Genomic DNA, 21,982 nt, shown 5'->3' on the forward strand with positions numbered 1-21,982 from the left:
AGTGGTACAGTGCTAGAAGATGAAAAGATAAGTGGTCAAGGGGTAGAGGATGAAGGCATTAGGAGGAGAGTGGTCGAGAATGAAGGGATGATTGGAACAGTGGTAGAGGAAGAAGGGATCAGGGGTCTAGAGGTAAAGGATGGAGGAACTAGTTGTGCAAGATTGGATGTAGAGTTCAGTGGAGCATGATAGAAGATGTAGGGATCAGTGGGGTAGTGGTATAGGATGGAGAGATGAGTGGACCAGTGGTAAGGCATAGAGCAACCAATGGACCTGTGGTAGAAATTGGAGGGATCAGTCAACTCTTGGTAGAATATGGAAGGATGAGTGGAGTAGAGGTAAAAGATGAAAATATGAGTGGACTAGCCATAAAGGAAGGAAGGTTTAGTGGTGCAGTGGTAGAGGATGGAAGGATCAGTGAACCAGTGGTAAAAGATAGAGGAAGTGTGGATGGAGCAGTGCAGGGTGAAACAAGTGCTGTTTGGTGGAGGAAAGCTGGTCAGTGTTTTAAATCTGATCTATCAGCTACAGGAAGCCGCTGGAAAAAAGGAAATCTATGATCACCAGATCATTGCTAATGGTTCTTTTAAGTGCTTTGTAAAAAACATTTTGTTAATCTTTTGGTGTAGAAACCCCAGTAGTCATGTGTCGGTATATTTCTCGCTTATCTGTGAAAAGGTTGATGGAGAACAGGAGGCGGTTCGGCCCTGCCGGAGGCTCTTTTTGTTCAAGCAGGGGAAAAATTGGTTCCAGTCAGGTACTGAATTGTCTGGAGATCTTAAATGGAGCCCAAATGAGGGCACAGGAGGCTGCTCTTAGCAGCTGAGCTATCGATTGCAGGATGATCACGGAGAAAGTGCTGTAATTATTCTCTGAGGGAAGTACAGTCACTGGGTACTGACTAGCGCTACAATTAGAGTACAATATTAGAGCACAATACGAGTCACTAGACCGGCGGTGACAGATGGAGCGGCTAATGTCGGTAGCGTCGGCGGGTTGTGTGACATCACAAAACCTCAAGAGTATTTTCCCAATTTTTTTTTTTTTTTGTCCAAGGTAATTAGCAACATTGCAGAATTTTTTATTACAGAAAATATTTGACTGCAAAAGCTATAAATAGGAGAACAACCAGGAGACATCTGAGTGGCTTAAACAGCTATCAAAACCAGTTTATGCTAACTATGATAATGCAATGACTAAGACGATAGTCATAGCATAATGATCAATGTAGAATTGTGAGATTCAAATCTAAAAATTAACTGAGAATGAGAAGTAGCATGGAAGCTCTATCAAATACTTAATACAGAAAATATCTTAGGATACACCATGTTACATATCGCCAAAAAAAAAAAAAATCTGCAGAATAAACAAAACAATACTGTTTAGGGCAAAAGTTTGTATCTCCCCCCACAAATCGGTGTTTTTATCCAAAATACAATACGTATGCTTTCAATGCAAACTTTTGAACTGCTTTAATTTCTTCTTCTCTTTTTTCTTCTTCTTGCTAGAAACAATGTAATTTTTTGCTATTTCGTTCCTTCAATCAATAAAAACCTTAGCTTAGCTTTAGCAGTGGTCCCCAACCCATGGGCCGCGGACCGGCACCGGTCCTTGGGTCAATTGGTACGGGGCCGCACAGAAAGAATATATAACTTACATTATTTCCATTTTATTTATTATCTGATTCTGAACGATTTTTTAATTTGGATATTTACCAGATTCTCTCCGCCACATCTGTCTATGATTCGGTCACATGTCTTACCTCCATCCGCTACTTTCTTAAAGGGGCTGCTCCGTTCGCTAACACACAATACATTACCGCTAATTTAAAACCCCCAATTGAGCAAAATGAACAAAAAACACAGTGGATTCACGTTTATTATAATATCTAGAAAATAACAGTTTTTATGGTCGTATCATTTTATTTTGTTGAATTTATCCGCCACACCTTAAAGGCCGGTCTGTGAAAATATTGTCTGACATTAAACCGGTCTATGGTGCAAAAAGGTTGGGGACCGCTGATCTAAAGCACTTTAAGGACACTATTACTTACAGAAACAGGAAATGTTGATGTGGTCGCACTCAAGAGCGTTTCTTAAAAAGTAGAAGGAACTGGGGTATGAGGCTTATTTATTTGTTTGTTTGTATGTATACGCATGATAAAGTACTGTAGTGTACGTGCTGTAGGCATGTTCCGAATTCAAGGTAGTAATAAAGGCGCTGTTGAAACCAAAATCTACTTAAAAGTTGTGCGTAAACCTACTCTTAATACTTGCAACATTCCATAAGTAGATACTAATGAAATGTATAGGCTCAAAACTCTGTAAATGGAAATCACGCCATTTTGTGATTGCCTGGTTTTTTGATTAATCAGTTTGAGCGTTCCTGACGGGTGTTAATCGCAATGACCTGATCCGTCATCCTAACATGGACTGACCTCTCAGCTAATCAACTGCAGACATTTTATTTTATTTTTTTCTCGCACAGCAGGGAAAAGGTCTAAAAGAATCTGCCTGTATTTGAGCAAAATGAATGTCTGGCCTCATTTTTGTTTTTAGTCTGTCCTAATATTTAAAGATTATGCAAATAAGGTTTCATTAAGAAAATGGGCCAACAACCCATTTATGAGAAATAAATAAAGAAACGAATAAACAAAAAACCTCAAGAGATTATCAAGTACAATCAATGGCTTTGGTTTTGTTACAGTATACGTTATTATATATGAGCTAAAATCCAGTAAGTAATGAACGATATGTCTAATAGTATTTGTAATGCGTAAAGGAGGTGGGGGGTAGCCTAGTGGTTAAGGCATTGGACTTTGGATCTGGGGTTGTGGGTTCACTCTTGGGCCCTTCAGCAAGGCGGTTAACCCCCATGGGTGCCCAGTTGATTAAATGGGAATAAAGTACTCCGCCAAAAACTTCCCGAATCTGGCTGCAACCCAACCCTGTAAGAAAAACTGCTATGGAAATGGCAATTAAGCCATAAGGTCCTGGACCTCATGGCGTGGGGGGGGGGACCAGTATCCCACTTGACGTAATCCACAAGAACCACCATGCCTAAAGCTCTGTCTTCTTTCCAAGGAACAATTTCCATCACTTGCTCTGTCTAACAGCAATAGTGCCCAACACCTCCATATCTCTTCCCTATGCTTCAATACATCCAACCCATTAAGTGCAAAGTCCATATAAGTTCCATTTTAATGTTCTGGGACATCTGTGAAACAAATGCTCTCATATTACCACTTACATTAAAGCAGCTACAAACTAGCCTCAAGCTATTTTTCTTTTCTGAGGATAAAAATGCCTCATGCCAGGTTCACTGCTAATGAAAGCTTTGCTATTAGTGAAACGTGAACTTCCAGGTTTCTAGTCTGATTTAGCATTCATAGAAATTTTTAAGAAAACCAGATTGCCGATTCTCACCTCCGAGAGTGGCTGAGACCAAGAAGTGAGTGCCGTACTTCTTGATGATCGTGTCTGTAATCATCTGCAGGCTTGGCCGTCGTCCCAGCTGCCTGATGTTGCGTGCAAACTCGGGGTCAAAGGGCACGGATTCCTGTCTCTCCATGGCCAGGTTGTTTACCTTCCACCTTCCAAACTCCCTGCAGAAGATCATACACGGTTTTATTGGAACTCGGCATGTGAGTGAGGATTTATAAGGCAAACCACCACATAGATCATGACAAATATATAAATTGATTACCTGCCTGTCAAGAAATCTGTTTCAAGGATTTTTGTGTGTTTTGGCATGTGGGTCTTCCACAACTTCCTGGTTCAAGCTGCTGACGCTATGCTTTTATTCTACCATATCCTAAATCAGCTTTATTTGGATTTTCTATTTTCTATTGATGGTTCGTTGATCATTCATGGAACCAAAAGCTCCAGACAACTTTGTCCTTTGTAATTTGGTGCATCATTGACCCCACACCATTATACCATTATCAGCCCTACACCATTTTTACCACCCCACCAGTCTTAACAGTTGATACTAGACAGTTTGGATTAGTGCAGTTTGGGTGAACCTGTTCTCACTCACATCTTAATGTACATTCCTGCTCTTGGCTGACAGAAGTGGAATCTGTTGTAGTTCCTAATGTCACTCAAGTTTTAAGGTGTTGTGACTGTCAGATTTAACCTCTCTGGATGCTTTCCTCTGACCTCGACCGTCAAGTCATTTCCACCCATGGAATAGCCACTTTCTTGCTTGACATGGTTTCTTATTTTGTTTTGTTTTTTTGGTAGTTTGAACCAATCTGGCCATTAACAAGTCCTTTTCACCTGTGGACATGCCATTTTCTGCTTCACCGGGTTGTAAAGAGGGCTTATTTGCATCCTGATAGTCTTTGTCAGTTTGAACCAGTCCGGCCCTTGACCGCTACCATCAACAAGCCCTTTTCACCTGTGAAACTGCCACTCTTCTGCTTGACACAGTTGTAAAATAAAGGGCTTATTTGTGTTCCCATAGTCTTTCAGTTAGCTTGAACCAGTTTGGCTAGGCAGTCTTCTGACCTCTATCATCTCAACAAGTCCTTTGCACCTATGAAACTACCCCTTGCTAGTGTAAAATCTACTAGTGCCTGGAGAGGCAACCGTATCTGAAATTTTCAAATCAATGGTCCCCTTAAATCACAATTATGTCACCATATTCTGGTGTTTGATTTAAGAACTTCTTCAACTGAATTAGCATGGCAAGTGTGTGTGGATGTCTTGAAGTGCCAAGTTTGGCAACATTTATCTACAAATATATAATGTATACTTGTCGTGACATTTTTTGGGCTCCCAGAATCACAGGTTTAAAAAACGACAGTGCCTATAGGAATATGACCTGATGACTGACTGCCAAATCCCGGTTTGGCAGTGCATTTGGCTCATAATCCCACATCTCTGAAAAATGTATAACTGTACAAACCAGTATCTCTAAGAAGCGACCGAGTGTGACAATGGTGTGAGATAGCGAGCAGTTAGAAATGGAGAAAAAAGCAGCGTGAGACGAGAAAAAGGCCACAAAAGCAATCAGCACACAATCTGGCTCTCCTTTCCACCTCCTCCTGTTTATACCACTTCTGCGCAACACTTCCTCTGTTCCTCTGTACTTCCACTTGGCCGACACAGACGAGAACAGTAGGTGGGATTTGATTGTGCTGGGACTTGAAAAGGCTCAGCAGGGAAGCAGGTGCTAAACACAAGGTACGGCTCTTTTTTTTCCCACCTTTCCAAAACGTAATCTGCTTAGATCTAGACCTTTTTCCCCCTCACACCTCTGGTGATTCTGACATGAGAAGAATGAAATCTTAAAGGGGGTAGGTTGGAGGTCTGGGTAGAAGGTCCTTCAAGTGTTGTTTTAGAATCAGCAAGATGATAGGTGAGTACAAATGGGTGTATGCTTCAAGAGGTCCTTAGCTTGCTTAGAGGTTCTTGCATCCACGAGTCACACAGAGACTTGACGAACCCTGGACTCTGAACATGTGAGCCATCAATGCCACCTCCCACACCACCATGCTGACACTGAAATTCTCCTTCTTTTTTTATTTTGCTAATACGCTATCACGGGAGTGTCTGTGTTAGAATTTAATCAAGGTTGAGTTATGAATGCATGCCGGCGCCCATATTCAGATGAGCTCATCAGTAAAGTGGAAAGTGTGAGCCAAACACCTGAATTCTTGTAATATATTATAAAAATACTACAGAATATATAATAAAGGAAGAGCATTTTGAAGCCATGGTGCAAGAGCAGTGGAGAGTGAAGGATTTTAGTGCTGTTGGCAGATTTCTTGGACATTGGTCTTTGTTTTGGGGGGTTGGGACATGGTCTTGAATATGCAATAGGTGTTTTTCAAGCTGATTTTATTAGCCACTGGGATGGTTTGAGGCTCGTTGATCTTGATTTGATCATCAATTGGGCGTTTTTAGGCGGGTTTGAATGACCATTGAGGAAGTTTTTATGCTGGATTTAGACTGGTTTTAATTGGATATTTGGATGGTTTTAACGCTGGTTCTGACTGGTCATTGGGGTGGTTTTGAAAGTAGTATGGATCGGCTATTAAAATGGTTTTCATGCTGGTTTTGATTGGCCATTGGGGTGGTTTTTAGACTGGTTTTAATTTCAATTGGGATGGATTTTAAGATGGTTTTGATTTTGAATGAAATGGTTTTTAAGATGGTTTGATTGGTTCGATAGGGTGGATTTTGATCAACCATTGGCAGGATTTTTTTATAGCTGATTTTTAAGCTACTTTTGATTGCCAACTGGTATGGTTTTTAGACTGGTTTAGAACTACTGGTATGATTATTAAGCACATTAAGTTCATTTGCGATTTTTACTTGCCATTAAGCTGTTTGGGACTGTAATTTGGCCACGAGGCTGTTGCGAGAGCTGGGATTATTAGATGGTTTTAAGTCTATTTGTTTCAAATAGTTCCTTTGAACGTCCTGTGTTGAATGTCCGACTTGAATTGTTATTGGGTTGATGTTTTAAACGGACAAAACTGTGGTTTAGGTCTGTTTTTGTTTGTTTGTTGTTGTTATCCTGCTTGTTTTGGAGTTTGGATTTGGGGCGGTGCAACAAACAGGTGGTCTCCTATGAATGAATTTCTACTGACCAGTTCTTAGAGTGGTCAGAAAAACAAGGCAAGTGTCAAACAACCACAGAATATGAGGTTGCCCAATAGAGCAAATACAGAACAATCAGAATGAAGTCTGGGCTGGATTCCGATGTCCATATTAGTGGTTTATTGGGCTGAATATACAGTATGAACCCATGGGTTCTTGGAATGGTTTTATGGGATGTATCTGGAGTTGGCTTTGATTTGCCAGTTACTTGAAATTCATTGGCACCCCTGACTATTCCAAATGCATCAAACACTATTGCAAATGCATCAAACAGAGTAGAAAAGACTTCCTAGACATGTACCTCCATGCGTTTCAATGCAATACAAATACAGCATGCCATGCGCGTACCTGTAAATTTTGTAGCGCGTGGTGAAGCCGTGCTGGTGTCGCTCGTGGAACTCGGTGAACTCGTGCGCGCGCCGAAACGGACCCTTGTCCGCCAGGAGCCACGCGAGGCGCTCGGCGGCCCCTACGCACGTGCCCACAGCCACGAGCATCAGCAGCGCGCGGAGAGCACCGTGCCCGGCCATGCATCCGCGCGTGCCGCATGCCCGCCGCGCTTTCCCACGTTTGCAGCAGCAGCAGCAGCAAGGTAACGTGGACGTAACCTCGCGTGTTAAGTCCGAAAACGGGCTTCACGGACCCCCGTTACGCAGGTGCACGCGCTCACGACATCCATCCGATCTTCTCATCCCTTTCTCTCTCTCATCTCCGTGCAAACTTTTTTTTTCGGCTTGTTCTTGCAAAATGCACATCAGCGTTCCCATTTTTTTATTCTCGGTCCAAACGCACACGAATCCGATGCAATGCACGCGCGAGATCCGACTTCTTATTGCTTGTATTGAACATAAAGTGTCAGATCGGATCTTTTTTTTGCTTCGTGGTCCATGTCAGCAATCCTGAATAAGTTCAAAAATAATAACGATAATAATAATAATAATAATAATAATAATAATAATAATAATAATAATAATAAAAATAAACGCGCGTGGAAGTGGATGAGAAAAAAAAATGACAGGGCGCGCGCGTGGAGGATTGAATCCGTGACGCGTTCGCCTTATCGCTTCATCTGCAGGGCGAGTGGAGTGCGCGCGCGCCTGCTGCACTTTTGGAAACGCTTTGCATTTTTTTAAGGGCGCTCTCTCTCTCTCTCTCTCTCTCTCTCTCTCTCTCTCTCTCTCTGTGTGTGTGTGTGTGTGTGGGGTGGGGTGTGTGCGTGTGCATGCGTGTATGCGCGCGTGCGTACGCGCGTCGATTTTTTTCAATCATTGTCCTGCGTATCCCTTTCACGCGCATGCACGTGTATTATGGACAGCATCGTTTACAAGCATCTGATAAAGCATTGGATGCAAATGGGGCCCCAAACGTAACAGGTAACAATAACAGGATAAAAAATGTAATATAATATAATATAATATAATATAATATAATATAATATAATATAATATAATATAATATAATATATTTATTTTTCTAACTGATCCCTCAGTCTCAATAACATTTAAGTTTTTGTCTGAAATGCATAGGAAAGGTTGTTTTTTTTTTTTTCGTTTTGATTGGCTATTATCGGCCCATTATGTCGTCGTATGTCGTTAACGTTACGGAAAACGTGCACGAGCGAGCCGTGACGTTGCACTCCATTAACACGCTGAGACCTGAGCAACGCTTCGGGTAATGAAGTCGGTTCAGAATCACTGTTTGCTCTTTTTTTTCTTAGGTGCAAATTAAATTCCGAGGCGTCCGGAGCGGCACGTCAATTAAGAGGCGCAGAGAGAGGAAGATGAGGGGAGGCAGGAGGAGAGAAGGAGATAATGAAAAGCGAGCGAAAGCGGGGAGAATAGAGACATAGCTGGAATGCAAGAGACACATAAGGGTGGGACTGCAAAGAGACAAGGACAGAGCGAGGGAAATTTGTAAGGGTCGGAGGCAATAATTGTTGAGAAGACACGATTTCAAAAAATATATATTTATATATTATTCAACGATATGGACTAAACCTCCACTCAGATGTTTCACTCATTTTTGGAGAGTGTGAGGAGACCTGGGGTGGGCTCGGTATTCCAATTCATCCCAATAGAGTTGGAGCTCTATAGCAGGCCACTCGCACTTCCAACCCGTGTAAAGCAGATCTTCATAAAGCTGGATTGTCATGCTGGAACAGGTTTGGGCCTCCTAGTTTAAGTGTAGGGAATCTTTCCAACTACCGCGTTCAAAGACGTCCTATACAACGTTGTGGACGAGTCTGGTGTCCCGCTACGTTTGGACTACGAGTGTATTAAACCCACTTATTTTAACGTGAGAAACGATCCCCTGCATACAAATACAGTATGGAAGGTATCTCTACTTTAGGATCGATCTGGCATTTGACAATAAGAACCACACTTCCACCACCATGCTTCACAGTTAGCAAGTTCTTACTGTCGCAAGGATCATTCACGTTACTTACACTGCTTAGCGCTAGTTCCGGGCTTGTTGACTCCCCCTAGATCTAATTACGTAGTTATGAACAGTAAACTAAACTCGAAACTCGAAAAGGTCTATAGTTTTTTTTCTTTCTTTCTTTCTTCCTCGAGTCATGAATGAAGTGTCTTTGTGCCCTTTAAGGAACGTTTCCACTTTGGAAGAAAAGTTCACCTCTTTCCCCTGGTCTCCGGGGTTCAGCGATATCGCCTTACACCGGTTCACTGGAGTCCCAATGCTGTGAAAATGATTTGGCGACCAGCCAGCTCCATGAAGATACGCTTTACATGGTTTGGAAGTGTGTAGAAGATCTCCTGCTGTAAGGCTCTGACTTCAGTCCTATTGAACACCTTTGGGATGATTTGAAATGCTGAATGCACCCCAGGCCTCCTCACCTCACCCACATCAGTACCTGACTTTACTTGAACTCCCTTGTGGCTGAATGAGCATAAATCTTCATAAGCACTTTCCAATATCTAGAGGAACATCTTTCCAGAAGATTAGACTATTTTACCATTTGGGTCCAACTTTGGAGGAATACATGTGGAAGAGAAAAAAATGGGAAAAATGCTCCATGCTTCCACCACCATGCTTTACAACCCCTATAGTCAGATTGTAAGATGATAGAAGATGCTTCATTTTATTCTTTTGCAGAAGAAGAAGCTCATAATAAACAGATTCCTTCAGGATTCCTTCAACAAATAACCAGGTCCCAAGGTTGCAACCGACATCTATACCAACATACTCCCACCACCGTGCTTTACAATTGAATTAACACAGTTGGTATGGCCTGTAAGATGCAGGGGAAGAAATGAAGGCATTGGTAGATATGAAAAAAGGGAGGAAGAAAGAAGGATGGAAGAGAGAGTGAAAGATTAAAAGAGAGGTGAGGAGTAGAAGGATTCTATAGAGAAAGATACAGGGTAAGTGGTAAAGAAAGAGTGTAGAAGGACAGGATGATGGAGAGGAAGAGAATGTTCTAGAGGCAACAAGTAAAAAGAGGGAACAGAGAGGAAGGAGAGAGCGAGAGAGGTGGAGTGAGAGAGAGAATTCCGGAATGAATACCGGAGTGTATAAAGAAAAAAAAAGTAGGAAAAAGAGTTCAGGGTACAATAAATAAGCGAGAAAAAGGGGGGAAGGGAACGGAAAGGATGAAAAGGTTAAGAGAGAGAGAACTCAGGGAGCAAGGGAGGAGCTGAGAGGAGAAGAAGAAGGTGAGAAGGAATTCAGAAGGCAACAGATAAGTGAGAGTTTTTTTTGTAGAAAGATTGTTGAAAGATAAAATGAAGGAGGAGAAAGAGATATCGGGGAGCAAGGGAGGAGAAGAAGAAGGTAAGAAGGAATTTAGGAAGCGACAGAGGAGTGAAGGGGGATTAAGAGCAAAAAAAGGTGACAGAAGAGGTGAGGATAAGGGAAGGAGAGAAGATGATGAGATGACAGAGAAAGAGAGATAAAGGGGAATTCAGGAGACGATAGAGAATTAAAGGGGTGGGGGAGAGAAAGAGGAGGCGCTGAAGAAGGTGAGGAGGGAAGGAGAGAAGATGATGAGATGAAAGAGAAATAGAAGGAATCCAGACAGCGAGACAGCGAGGAGGAGGGGAAGGAGAGAGAGAGAGAGAGAGAGAGAGAGAGAGAGAGAGAGAGAGAGAGAGAGAGAGAGAGAGAGAGAGAGAGAGGGGATGGTGGCGTGTTATAGGCCGGGGTGGTGTGTGTGTGTGTGTGTGTGTGTGTGTGTGTGTGTGTACAGTAATTGAAACGCCTGTACCTCTACACTTCCTCGGCTTACTCTCATCTGTTTTCACGCTCTTTACCCTGTGCTATCCTCCTTTCCTCTATTCTTCCACTCCTCTCTTTCTCCTCTCCTCCATTCTGCTCATTCTCCTCTCCTCCACTTCTCCCTTTCTCCTCTCCTCCTCGGCACTACAGCAGCTACTGAGAATCAGATGAGGAATCGCTCATGTACATTTCACCTGACATGTTGCGTGAGAGCGGCTGTGTGTGTGTGTGTGTGTGTGTGTGTGAGCACCAATCAAAGAAGCAGAAGAAAAGCCTGTAGACATCAATTCTAATGCAGTGGCAGTGATTTTTAATAATAATAATAATAATAATAATAATAATAATAATAATAATAATAATAATAATAATATTAAAAAACAAAAAATAATAAGTAAATAAAATTCCTAAACAAAGAAACATAAATAATAGCAATAATAAATAATACATTAACAATAAAAGTAATTATAACAGTAAGTAAGTAAGAAATAATAATTCAATAAAAAAATTATAATAAAAATGAAAAAGAAAACAGTATAAAAATAAAAGAAATAATAATAAAAAAGCAATAAATAATAATGATACAATATAGATAAAACTAATAATGATAATAGTAAGTAAAAAAAAAAACATAATTACATAAAATTATTTAAAATTATAAAATTAATTAAAATAAATGTATAACAAGAATTTTATAATAATACATTTTAATAAAAAAACAAAAAATAATTATAAAAAGTAATAATAATAAAAATAAAAATGATTAAATAATTATAAACGACAAAATAAGTAAAAAATAAAAAATAAACCAATACCAATAAATAATAATTAATAATACTAATGAAAGTAATAATAATTAAATTAAATAAATAGTTCTAAATAAAAAAATATATAATAAGTACATCTTATCTATATATATTAAGTCAAGTCAAGTCAAGTCAAGTTTATTTGTATAGCGCTTTTCACAACAGACATTGTCTCAAAGCAGCTTTACAGAAAACAACAGTGAAGGTGAATGGTGTGCGTTTGTCCCTGATGAGCAGCCGTGGCGACAGTGGCAAGGAAAAACTCCCTTAGATGATATGAGGAAGAAACCTTGAGAGGAACCAGACTCAAAGGGGAACCCATCCTCATATGGGTGACATCAAAAGTTTGGTCATAAATCTTTCAACAATACAGAACAATTTGTGATCATCATAGATCCAGCATCAGCTTCTCCATGCCAGGGCCTTTAAACACTCGGCATCTACTTCTCCATGATCATCCATAGGTCCATAATCTTCACGAGGTGGGACGTGACTGGAGCTGGCCAAACCTCAGGAAGCCTCGGGATGGGGAGAGAAAGAGAAGCAGTGGAGAGGAGAGGATATTAGTATAATAACAATAAATACTATTAATAAAAAATACAGGTATAATAAAAAGAAATAAAAAATATGAAAGGAAAAAGAAGAGAAGATGATAAAAAGAGAGGGATATCTTACAAGTACCAGTCTAAAATTGTTTCCATTGTGTAAATATCATTACATTTAGACAGGAAATGACTGACCCATAATGTTCCCCTGAGGCCCGAGCACAAAAAAAGGGGTCCGTCCTGTTCTTCAGACACGTTTGGTTTTTTCGTATTAAAGACAATTTTTTGGAGACGCAATAAAAGCCCGCAATCGTTCGGAAAGCACCGCGTTGTCAATAATTGCATTACTGTGACATTTTACTCTTTCATTTGTCATCTTAATGGATTTAGATGGACAGATAGATGCACTGAGTCATTGTTTGTTTCTTTGCGCTTGCAAAACGGAAACAAATATCTGTTTCTTCCTTTTATTTGTCCTTTCTCTGATTGCTCCCAAACCTTTTTTTCAGCAAATTGAAATTCTTCAGTCTGATTGGCCAGAAGGCATAAAAGGACTGGCAGGAGCATTGGCTAGCATTCAAACCAAGAGTTTATTATGTATTAATGCTCTCGTTTTGTAGTCGTTTCTATAGTAACAACGAATCGAGAAGTCTCCAGTATCAGCAATCAATCGCCTGGATTGTTATATAAATTGTTATAAGCAAAGTTCAATTATGAACAAAAAAACAAAGCCACTTTGGGAATGAAAATCACAAAAAAATTCTCCTCAACAAAAACAAAATCAAGGTCACAGGAAGTAAAAAAAAATTGCATTTGCTAAATGTATAATCTCCACTCTTCTGGGAAGAGGTTCCACCAGGTTTTTGAGTGTCAGCTATAAGGGGGTGAGGTAAGGAGGCGTGGTGTGCAGTCAGCGTTCTTATTCATCCCAGAGGTTGGAATAGGGTTGAGTTTAGAGCTCTACAGCAGCAGATCTTCCACTACAACTCATTAAAAGTCTTTAAATAGCTTTGTGTACAGGGGAATTGTAATGCTGCAACAGGGTTGGGTCTCCTAGTCCATCCAAAGGTGGTTTTATAAGTCAGAGCTCTAAAGCAGGCCAGTCAAGATCTTCTACTCCAAACATTGTAAAGCAGATCTTCATGGAAAAGGCTTTGATCTCCTAGTAGAACTACATATGGCTGGATAAGTCAGGTGTCTCAATACTTTCGCCAAACTGTGTAAAGAAATATATAGAAACTATTAAAGAACTCGAAGAAAAGCAAAACAGGAAACACTCCTGGACTCCTCCCCAGAGGTAGGGAGAAGCAGCAAGACTTCACGTCTCTAAAACGTCTCCTGAAAGTCTTCTTTTCAATACGTGTCAAGCAACTTTTGCGATTCGCCAGATCTCTACATTGGTGTCAAAGTCGCAGGAGCCAAATCCGGCGATTAGGGGCACGGAAATGAGATCATGTGGATCCCGTTGAAGGTCTTTCCGTCTTCCAGTGAAAACGCCCCGAACGACTCGTTGCAGTCATGTCAAACGTCTCTGTGGCTGATTTGGTCAGTTTCATGCAGTTTGTTCTAACTTGCAGTCAGTGATAAAATCGTAGACGTGGTACCACACATGGTCCGAATAGCACCAGTTAGCACCATTAGTCTTGAAACTTTTTGATGTTACCTTGTGGCTAGGAATCAATGCTCACACCACCACAGCCTTATTCCTGGTCAGAGAAAAAAACCTTTGTGAAGTTCCCTAAGGTGACACCAGGTCGAGTTTACGGTTTTGAAAGACAAAAAAATCCCTTTGTAATTAGAAGCAATCTTATCAGCAATTACATTTATGGCGTTTGGCAGATGCACCTTATTCAGACCGACTTACAGTTCACACGTGAGCAGGTGATCATTCAAGGCTTTGCTGAAGGCCCCAGCAATGGAAGCTTGCTTGGGTTTGGGATTTGAACTCACGACCTTCGACTATCGTCTTAACCACTGAGTAGCTGAAAGTGTCAAAAACGTATGAAATGAAGTTTGGGAGATTAAAAGTGAAGGAATTTAAATCACAAATGTGAGTCATAACGCTCAGTATTCGGTACATGACTACAGCAAGATCTATATTAAATCTGGGGTCATTTTGTAGCTCTGAGAAGATAAATTAACTCGCCTTTATGACAAGTTAACAATACCGTTCTGCATCGTTTTCATCTGCTTTGTTATGACACGTTGGGTTCAAGTGCTAGTGTTATGGTTCTAATGTTATATTTTATTAAAGAAAAAAAAAAACACCTTAGACTGAACTTTGTTATTAAGTTTGCTCTATAACTACACTATATGGACAAACGTTTGTGGACACCTGAGTAAAGATTGGAATGTGCTTTCTGAACATCCAATTCCACATTTAGTCACAATTTACTGTTATAATAAACTCCACCCTTTGAGCCAACAAGGATTTGGGTAAAGTCAGGTGCTGACGTAGGTGAGGTGAGGAGGCCTGGGGTGCAGGAGATCTTTCACTCCAACCCGTGTAATGTATATCCTCATGGAGCTGAACTTTGTTCACAGGGGCATTGTTTTGTCAGGTTTGGGTCTCCTAGGGAGACCTCTCAAGGGAAAACTTCATTCTATCTAAAGGTGTTCTATACAACTGTGTGCCTCCAACATTTTGAGAAAGAAGCACATATAGCTGGAAAAGTCAGGTGTCCCAATACTTTAAACCATACATTAAGCATGTTCTTCTGAATCAGTGTTTATTCATTCGGATAAATCGATTTTTTTATTCCATCCCAAACTCAAGACAGATACTGCGAATTGTTCATGCTAGCAGAAATGGCAGCTACTGGCTATTAAAATGAACCAAAAAACAAACAAAAAAGCTCAAAAGTGAGTCAGCAATAACAATTAATTTAAGTCTCATAGAACGAATGAATTTTCCCATGAAAAACTTTTTGACTTCGACCCGCGGGTCATTTTATAAAATTCAAAACAGATTAGCACACACAAAGTACTGCTAGTTAGATTATTTTGAAGCGGTGAAGCTATAGCTAGTGTTTGAAAGCTTTTAATGTTGCTAACAATAACCCAGAACATTTTATTTCGAAACATTACCAACAAATTCAGACCACGTTTGTTCTGGTGGAACTTCACACTCCAAACTAGCATCGTTTGCTAGCTAGGAAAATGGCAATATGAGCAAACACAGTGTATTATATATGATATATACAATATTTATGCAATTTTTCAACTAATAGCAACCAGTTTTACTAAGCAGACACAGCATGAGTGATAACCCTCGACACACACACACACACACACTTCCTGATGTAGCAAAAACAGTGACAACAGCCCTGAGGTAATTTTCACTCAATGAGTCTCTCTGAAATCACCACGAGTCCCCAGAGAGCTTTTTACATGTAATTACTATAAAATAAACACTGTTTGCCTGTAGAGCTCTGTATTTTCTCATGTGGCACGTTATCTGTAAAGCATATTGTGTAATAAATGTACAAAAAAGTACCAGAGGACACAATTTTGCAAAAAAATTAAATATGCTGAGAGGTTACACAGGTGCAATCATGATCTTTTTTTTTTTATTCTTTTTATTTATTTAGAGGGACAAGCACTAAATTATTGCTAAATTTTTATTTTTTTTTACCTAAACACTATATCGTCAAAAGTATTGGGACACGTGCCCTTTCCTGCCATATGTGCATATGTTCTTCTACAAACTGTTACTGCAAAGTCCGAGGCACACATTTGTACAGGACGTCTTTGGGTGATGTAGCGTGAAATTTTCCATTCGCTTGAGCTAGGAGACCCAAAAAATTTTCTTTGGACAAAAAATTGAGCAGTTTCTTGGACCGATATACATTCATTATTATCATTTTCTGTAATTCGCTTCCAGGTTTTCAAATCACTCACCAGAAGTTTCACTTCCACCATTGCTGATGTTTACTCATCATTTAATATCATTAACACAACATTCTAGAAATTTATCATTCTTATTGTAATATAAATCCATAATAATACAGTACTTACCATTTACATTTGTGGCATTCGGCATAAACATGCCGTTATCCAGAGCGACTTTTGGTTATCTGAGTAGCTGAAGGTTAACATTTGGCCCAACATTGTCATTGCTACTGGGATTTGAACTTATCTTTCGGTTCGTCTAAAAAAAAAAAAAATCAACATTTAAGGAAAGAATCATGTTCTTCGCTTATTAGGGACATGTTTGCGGTATGCTGTTTATACCATATGTCGTACCATCTGCTTTTAGGACATGGAAAGCGTCGCGCAATAATGAAGGATCAGCGATGCAGCTGTGTTCTGCTCATCAGCCAAATGCTGGAAATGTCAGGGTTCTGAAGTGCCACAGATTGAAGTCTGTTTTACATAAATACAATAATGGCTTATAGAATAGAATATAAAATATACAATATATCATTTCTCACCCTATATATTACAGGATATTTAAAGTGTCTTCTGTGGATCTGTCAGGTGATTTTCACACTCCCCAATCCTATCTGACTGATCAGACAAATGAGTTCGGACACAAAGTATCTTGAGAGCTCATCTTCAATATCTATTAACTCAATGAGGGCAGACTAGATAGTATAATTGACCCACTGATTGATTGCAGGTCTTTCTACTGTGCAATTCTGTTTAGAACCAAGGCTCACATTCTACATAAATAATTGTTCTAACTTCTATTGATGACGACGTCTGTTGGTTGAACCAATGAATCTTGGCTTGGATCAGAGCATTACATTGATCCTCATTCATAAGATAAGATAAACCTTTATTCGTCCCACAGTGGGGAAATTTCTAAATGAGTTTGGACAACACTCCAAAGTTCTGACTGAAGATAGTAATGAAGGTGTGCCAGGCTCCCCAATTTGGACCAACTCCAACTGTAGCTAAGTAAATGTTGACAAAGCATGTCCACCTCGGTTTTCAAAGTATTACAGCATGCTCTTAGAGGAATTCCTACTGATCCTGCCAAAATAATTTTTACCCGCTCCCAAATGAATTCTGAACAGTTCTGCTTGTTTCCTGCAGGGCTTGGAACAGTCTGCCCCAAAAATAATGATGTTAGACGTTTCCATCCAATCCAGCCCAAGTAAATTTGTCCACACCTGAAGGAATTCTCACCAATTATGTCCACATGGGAAGGAATTTGACCAATCTTGCCCACTCATTGAGGAACTCTGTCCAGTCCTCCCAATTTGGACAGAACATATAAACAATCCCAAATCCTTCCAAGAAAATTCCAATGAACAGTTTTGCCAAGAAATTCTGACTACAATGTACAGGATGAAGCACAAACGATTGATTAATTTTACTTGACCAAGAATTTCCAACTAATTCTATTTGCTCCTAAAGGAATTCTGACAAAATAAAACCTGCAGGATCCTACATCAGGAATGTCCAGTTTTTTTCAATAAGAACTTCAAGAAGCCTCAATATTTCGATAACTGGTGAACCTGCAAACTTATTGACTCAGTTTTAAATTTCAAGGAAATCCAGTTTGGTCAGGCTCACGATTTCGTATGACTGAGCAGCTGTCACTGCGGCGTATGCCGAACACCAACCTGGGGTTCAAAGTCATAGATGTTTCATACACTCGGGCACGTACTTCTTCTCCTGCTTCTCTTGAGAACATTTGCCTTTGGGGTTTTTTCCAGAACCAGCAGGAATTTTAATGCAGAAGTTTTTCAGCGGTGTAATGAGGTGAAAGAAATGAGAAACATTCAATCTAAGCCCTGTTAGATTCTTGATTCTGATTGCTTAGTAAACCACAGTGATACATTATACACTATACAACTGTATATAATAGTGGCTATTTTCGTATCCATCAGACGAAGCTGAAAAGTAACGAATTCCATTTACCCACGTTACTGTAACCGAGTAGGTTTCTCATTTGGTGTTCTTCTACTTCTTTGAAAGTAGTTTCTGTAATTTGACTTTTAATTTGTTTAGATTGAATTTTTTTCCAGTATGTTACTGAGTTGTTTATATATATTTTTTAATTTTTTTAATTTAGTTTTTGCAGTTTAGTTTGTAAAGGCGTTTAAATAAAAAGAACTAGTTTACAAAATTTTTTAATTAGCTACTTTTACTCAAGTAGATTTTTCGACCCGTAACTTAAGTCAAATTTCATTCAAGTAACTTGAATAGAATATTCGATTACTTTTTACACTTTTTTTTATAAATGTATCAATATTAAGAAAAACCTGCTTAGCATTTCCACCTAGCATACTACTTCACCATTCTTTCCGCCAACGTTTGTCCCTCTTTGTGAGCATTTAGCATTTTTTTGTGATAGGCTACAATGTATCTCCGGTATTCCTGATGTCTCATTTCAATGGATGGTCCAGTGCAGTTTCTCTTGACTAATGCATTTTTAATGATGCGTTGCTCAAAGTGCTCTGGAGATTGTTCGTCTAATAGCCCCGGCAGAGCTCTCGAGAGTCGGCGTGTCTAACTGACAGAGGTCAAAAATGGCTGCGAAGAAATTAAGTCTTGAAATATTGAACATATACCCCGTGAGGAAGGGGGGTGGGGGGTGGGGGATACTGGTATGATAGAACATCGTATCCTAGATATCTGAAACTCTTATAGTGTTAAAGCTATGCCAGGCATGCTATGTAGGACGTATGTTGCTTTTAGCACTCTTGCTTTCTTAGCCTGGCTTATTCCGTTTCAATGTTAGCAAGATTTCACTCATAACTTGAATTAGCTCAATAACAACTGGTCGTACAAGGATCAGCGTTTTTAAAGTCGAACCAAACTTTGTGTTGTTTTTAAAAGAATTGCAAGCACTTTCAGACTACAAGTTATTTTTGATGGCATGTTGTCATATAGTAAAGTGTATTCATTTCATTGTATAATTTTTTTTTTGTGTGCATGATGCAAACAGTGTGCAAGAAAATTTGTCACAACACCAGCTGCAAGGCAGATAAGGGTTTCTACCTGCGACTCAACAGAAACAAGATGTACGGAACTGAATTACACCGAAACGTTGGCCAAGTTGCAATAAAAAACCCTGCCCTGAATGAGGTAAATCTTTCAGATTAGCTGCTTGTCATTCCTACTAGCACTTGTCATGACTAAACCTAGTCCCAGAATTGAGTCTCTTTTTTTGTTTACTTGCGGGTAACTTCTTCAAACAAAACTCTGAACTAGCTTGTAGAATGCTATTCTACTGTTTGTTTTGTTGTAAGGTTTCCCTTCCCATTAAAACCTGGCACAAGAAATCGCACATACATGTATTTCCGAGATTCTATTAGGTGGTCTAGTGGTTAGGATGCGGCGTTCTCACCGCTGCGGCCCGGGTTCTATCCCCGGTCAGGGAACCAACCCCAGCCATTAGGGTTGCACAAGCCAGTGCAATCTTAGTGCCAGTCCAAAGCCCGGATAAATAGGGAGAGTTGCTTTAGGAAAACCCAGCGTAAAAACATGTGCTAAATCGAACATGCAGATCATGAATATGAATGATCCGCTGTGGCGACCCCTGATGGGAGATGCCAAAAGAAAGTTTTGAAGACCCTGAAGCTTGTGACCAGAAAAGTATGAATCTTTGAGAATCTTATATGTTTGGGTTACAAACTTTCTGGCCAAAAGCTTCAGAATCTTTAAGATTGCAATCCGTTTTTACTAATCTAATCCAATTCGGGTTTGTTAAGATTGTTTTTCCGGATATTATCTGGTACAGAAATCATTAATAGGTGGATATTAGAAGGGAATCTAATCGAACAGTTAGAATTTTGACCAATCCTGCCTAATCCCAAAGAAGTTTTGACAAATTCCGCCCACTTGTACAACAATTTTAAACAAATTCCATTCTGCAAAGCACATATAACCAATCAAAGTATTCTGACCAATACAACCCCCTCCAGCAGAAACACTGTACAATATGACATGCTTTCCAAGAAATTCAGACTCTCACCTTGAACAAAAAAATAAACAAAACAAACAAGCTTTCTAGCATGTGACCGGAGCGCCCGAGGCTGATATATTCTGCATGAGAGCATTTGTTTTGTATATCGATGTATGTAGTGTATATGTTCGCTGAAGAATTTGACTAGTACACCCTGTTCTCCAATTTTTTTCACATCATGATTCTGGATATTGTAATCCCCCCTTTTTTTCTACCCCGATTGATTCTGAAGCCACCTGATCTCCTCTCTCCAGGAAAGGTCTTATTGAGCTGCAGTCACAGGAATTAGCAGTCCTACGGTTTCTACATGCTGCTCGGAGGACAATTCATCCCGGTGATGTGTATCTGCTTTCCGTCTTTTGCTTCACGGCCTTCGCTGAGGGAACCAGAAATCATTAACGTGCCATTAACTCGCCTTGTCGAAGCGCAAGCTGCAAAAGTGCTCAGGTGCTTCATCGTTTCTAAATTAATCAGAGGAAAAAAAATCTCATTATTGATTGAAATGCGCGCGTATGTATTTTCTCACGTCATATCAACAGTAGAAGGGAGAGGAAGGTGAATACGGTTCTTTCTTTCTTCAGACCTAATAACGCCATTAAGATGTAATTAATTCGAGTGAAATATTCTCCTCGAGTCCGATTCCGCTGCTCAGGTGGAGCTGTGATCATCTTAAAAGCCTCTTCGTCCAAAGTTCCTCACTTAAGCTAATGAGGGCTTCGGCGCATCGACGCTGACGCTGTCTTCCCTGTCATCCTCTCCATGAGACGTGAAAACTCATTTGAAAGGCCGCGTGAATAATTACCGGCGCCGTCTTCAAACCCGGTACGATGTCTTACACCTTCAAAAAGCCTTTGGCGTTAACAGGCAAGGCCGAGACGACACCGGAGTCTGAAAGTAAGGCAAAATAAAAAATTCCTTAGCACTATTCCTATAAACTTATCCTTTATCATCACCAAGGCAATAAAGGGAAGCTTTATTATAATCCAGCAGCTAATCTGCTTTATTATTATAATTTTTTTCTGCAATATAGTGATGATCTGATATCATGATATTTGCACATGCAGACGTATTTCCGTCTATTATGAAATCCTGTGGGCAAAAAAAAAAAGTATTGAAAAGATTATCTCTCGAGCAGGAAATTAAAGCGTTCACTAGCAACCATGATGAGCGCATTTGCTTCAGATATCCAAAGAAAATAAATATTTAAAAAAAGCAACAGCTGAACATCATTATTTTGCAATGAGTTCATGTCCATGTACATCTCAAGTGCGTATTTTCGATCCCTTTTATTTTCTTCCCTCAGTTTTCGAAATACAGCGTGGCTAACTCTTTCTAACAAAACTCTGAACTAGCTTGTGAAATGCCTTTCTACATTATTGCATCAAATATATTGACAAACTAGCCATAGTATTTATATATATGTGAAAGCTATAGCTAGCAATAGTTTAAAATATATTTACGACTAGTAATAGTACAGTACATGTGACTAGCAATAGTGTTTACATACGACTAGCAATAGTGTTTACATACGCATGACTAGCAATAGTTTGAAATATACCTGATGGAAATAGGTTCAAAATAAATACGTGACTAGCTATTAGGAACATTTCCTAATCCCCAACATGATTCATTCCTGATTTTCAATTACAATTACAATATATTTATCTGACAAACATAGCCAGTGGAGATAGAAAGGTAGAGGTGAAGCCACTAAGAACAAGGGCTGAACAGTGGCTCTTTGGCAGTCCTGTGATTTTACCTTACAAGCCCCCTGGCATACACACACACACACACACACACACACACACACACACAGAGAACCTCAGCCATGGCCCATTATCTCAGCACTACGGGTGATTTGGCAAA

General features: G+C 39.8%; 2 protein-coding genes across 2 annotated transcripts in view; one reads left to right on the forward strand and one right to left on the reverse strand.

The window, feature by feature from the left end:
- brinp3b (bone morphogenetic protein/retinoic acid inducible neural-specific 3b) overlaps positions 1-7,812 on the reverse strand; it is a 19,863-nt gene extending 12,051 nt beyond the window's left edge. The window contains exons 1-2 of the mRNA XM_083540743.1: positions 6,960-7,812; positions 3,426-3,604 (exon numbers count right to left, since the gene is read on the reverse strand). Coding sequence (XP_083396869.1) covers positions 3,426-3,604; positions 6,960-7,141 — 361 coding nt within the window. The 5' untranslated portion in view covers positions 7,142-7,812. The remainder of the gene's footprint in view (positions 1-3,425; positions 3,605-6,959) is intronic.
- The window catches only part of asip2b (agouti signaling protein, nonagouti homolog (mouse) 2b), a 217,644-nt gene that overhangs the window by 189,813 nt on the left and 5,849 nt on the right, over positions 1-21,982 (forward strand). The window lies entirely within an intron of this gene.

This window comes from Silurus aristotelis (genome assembly GCF_946808225.1).
Source record: "Silurus aristotelis genome assembly, chromosome: 5".
Classification (NCBI taxonomy): domain Eukaryota; kingdom Metazoa; phylum Chordata; class Actinopteri; order Siluriformes; family Siluridae; genus Silurus; species Silurus aristotelis.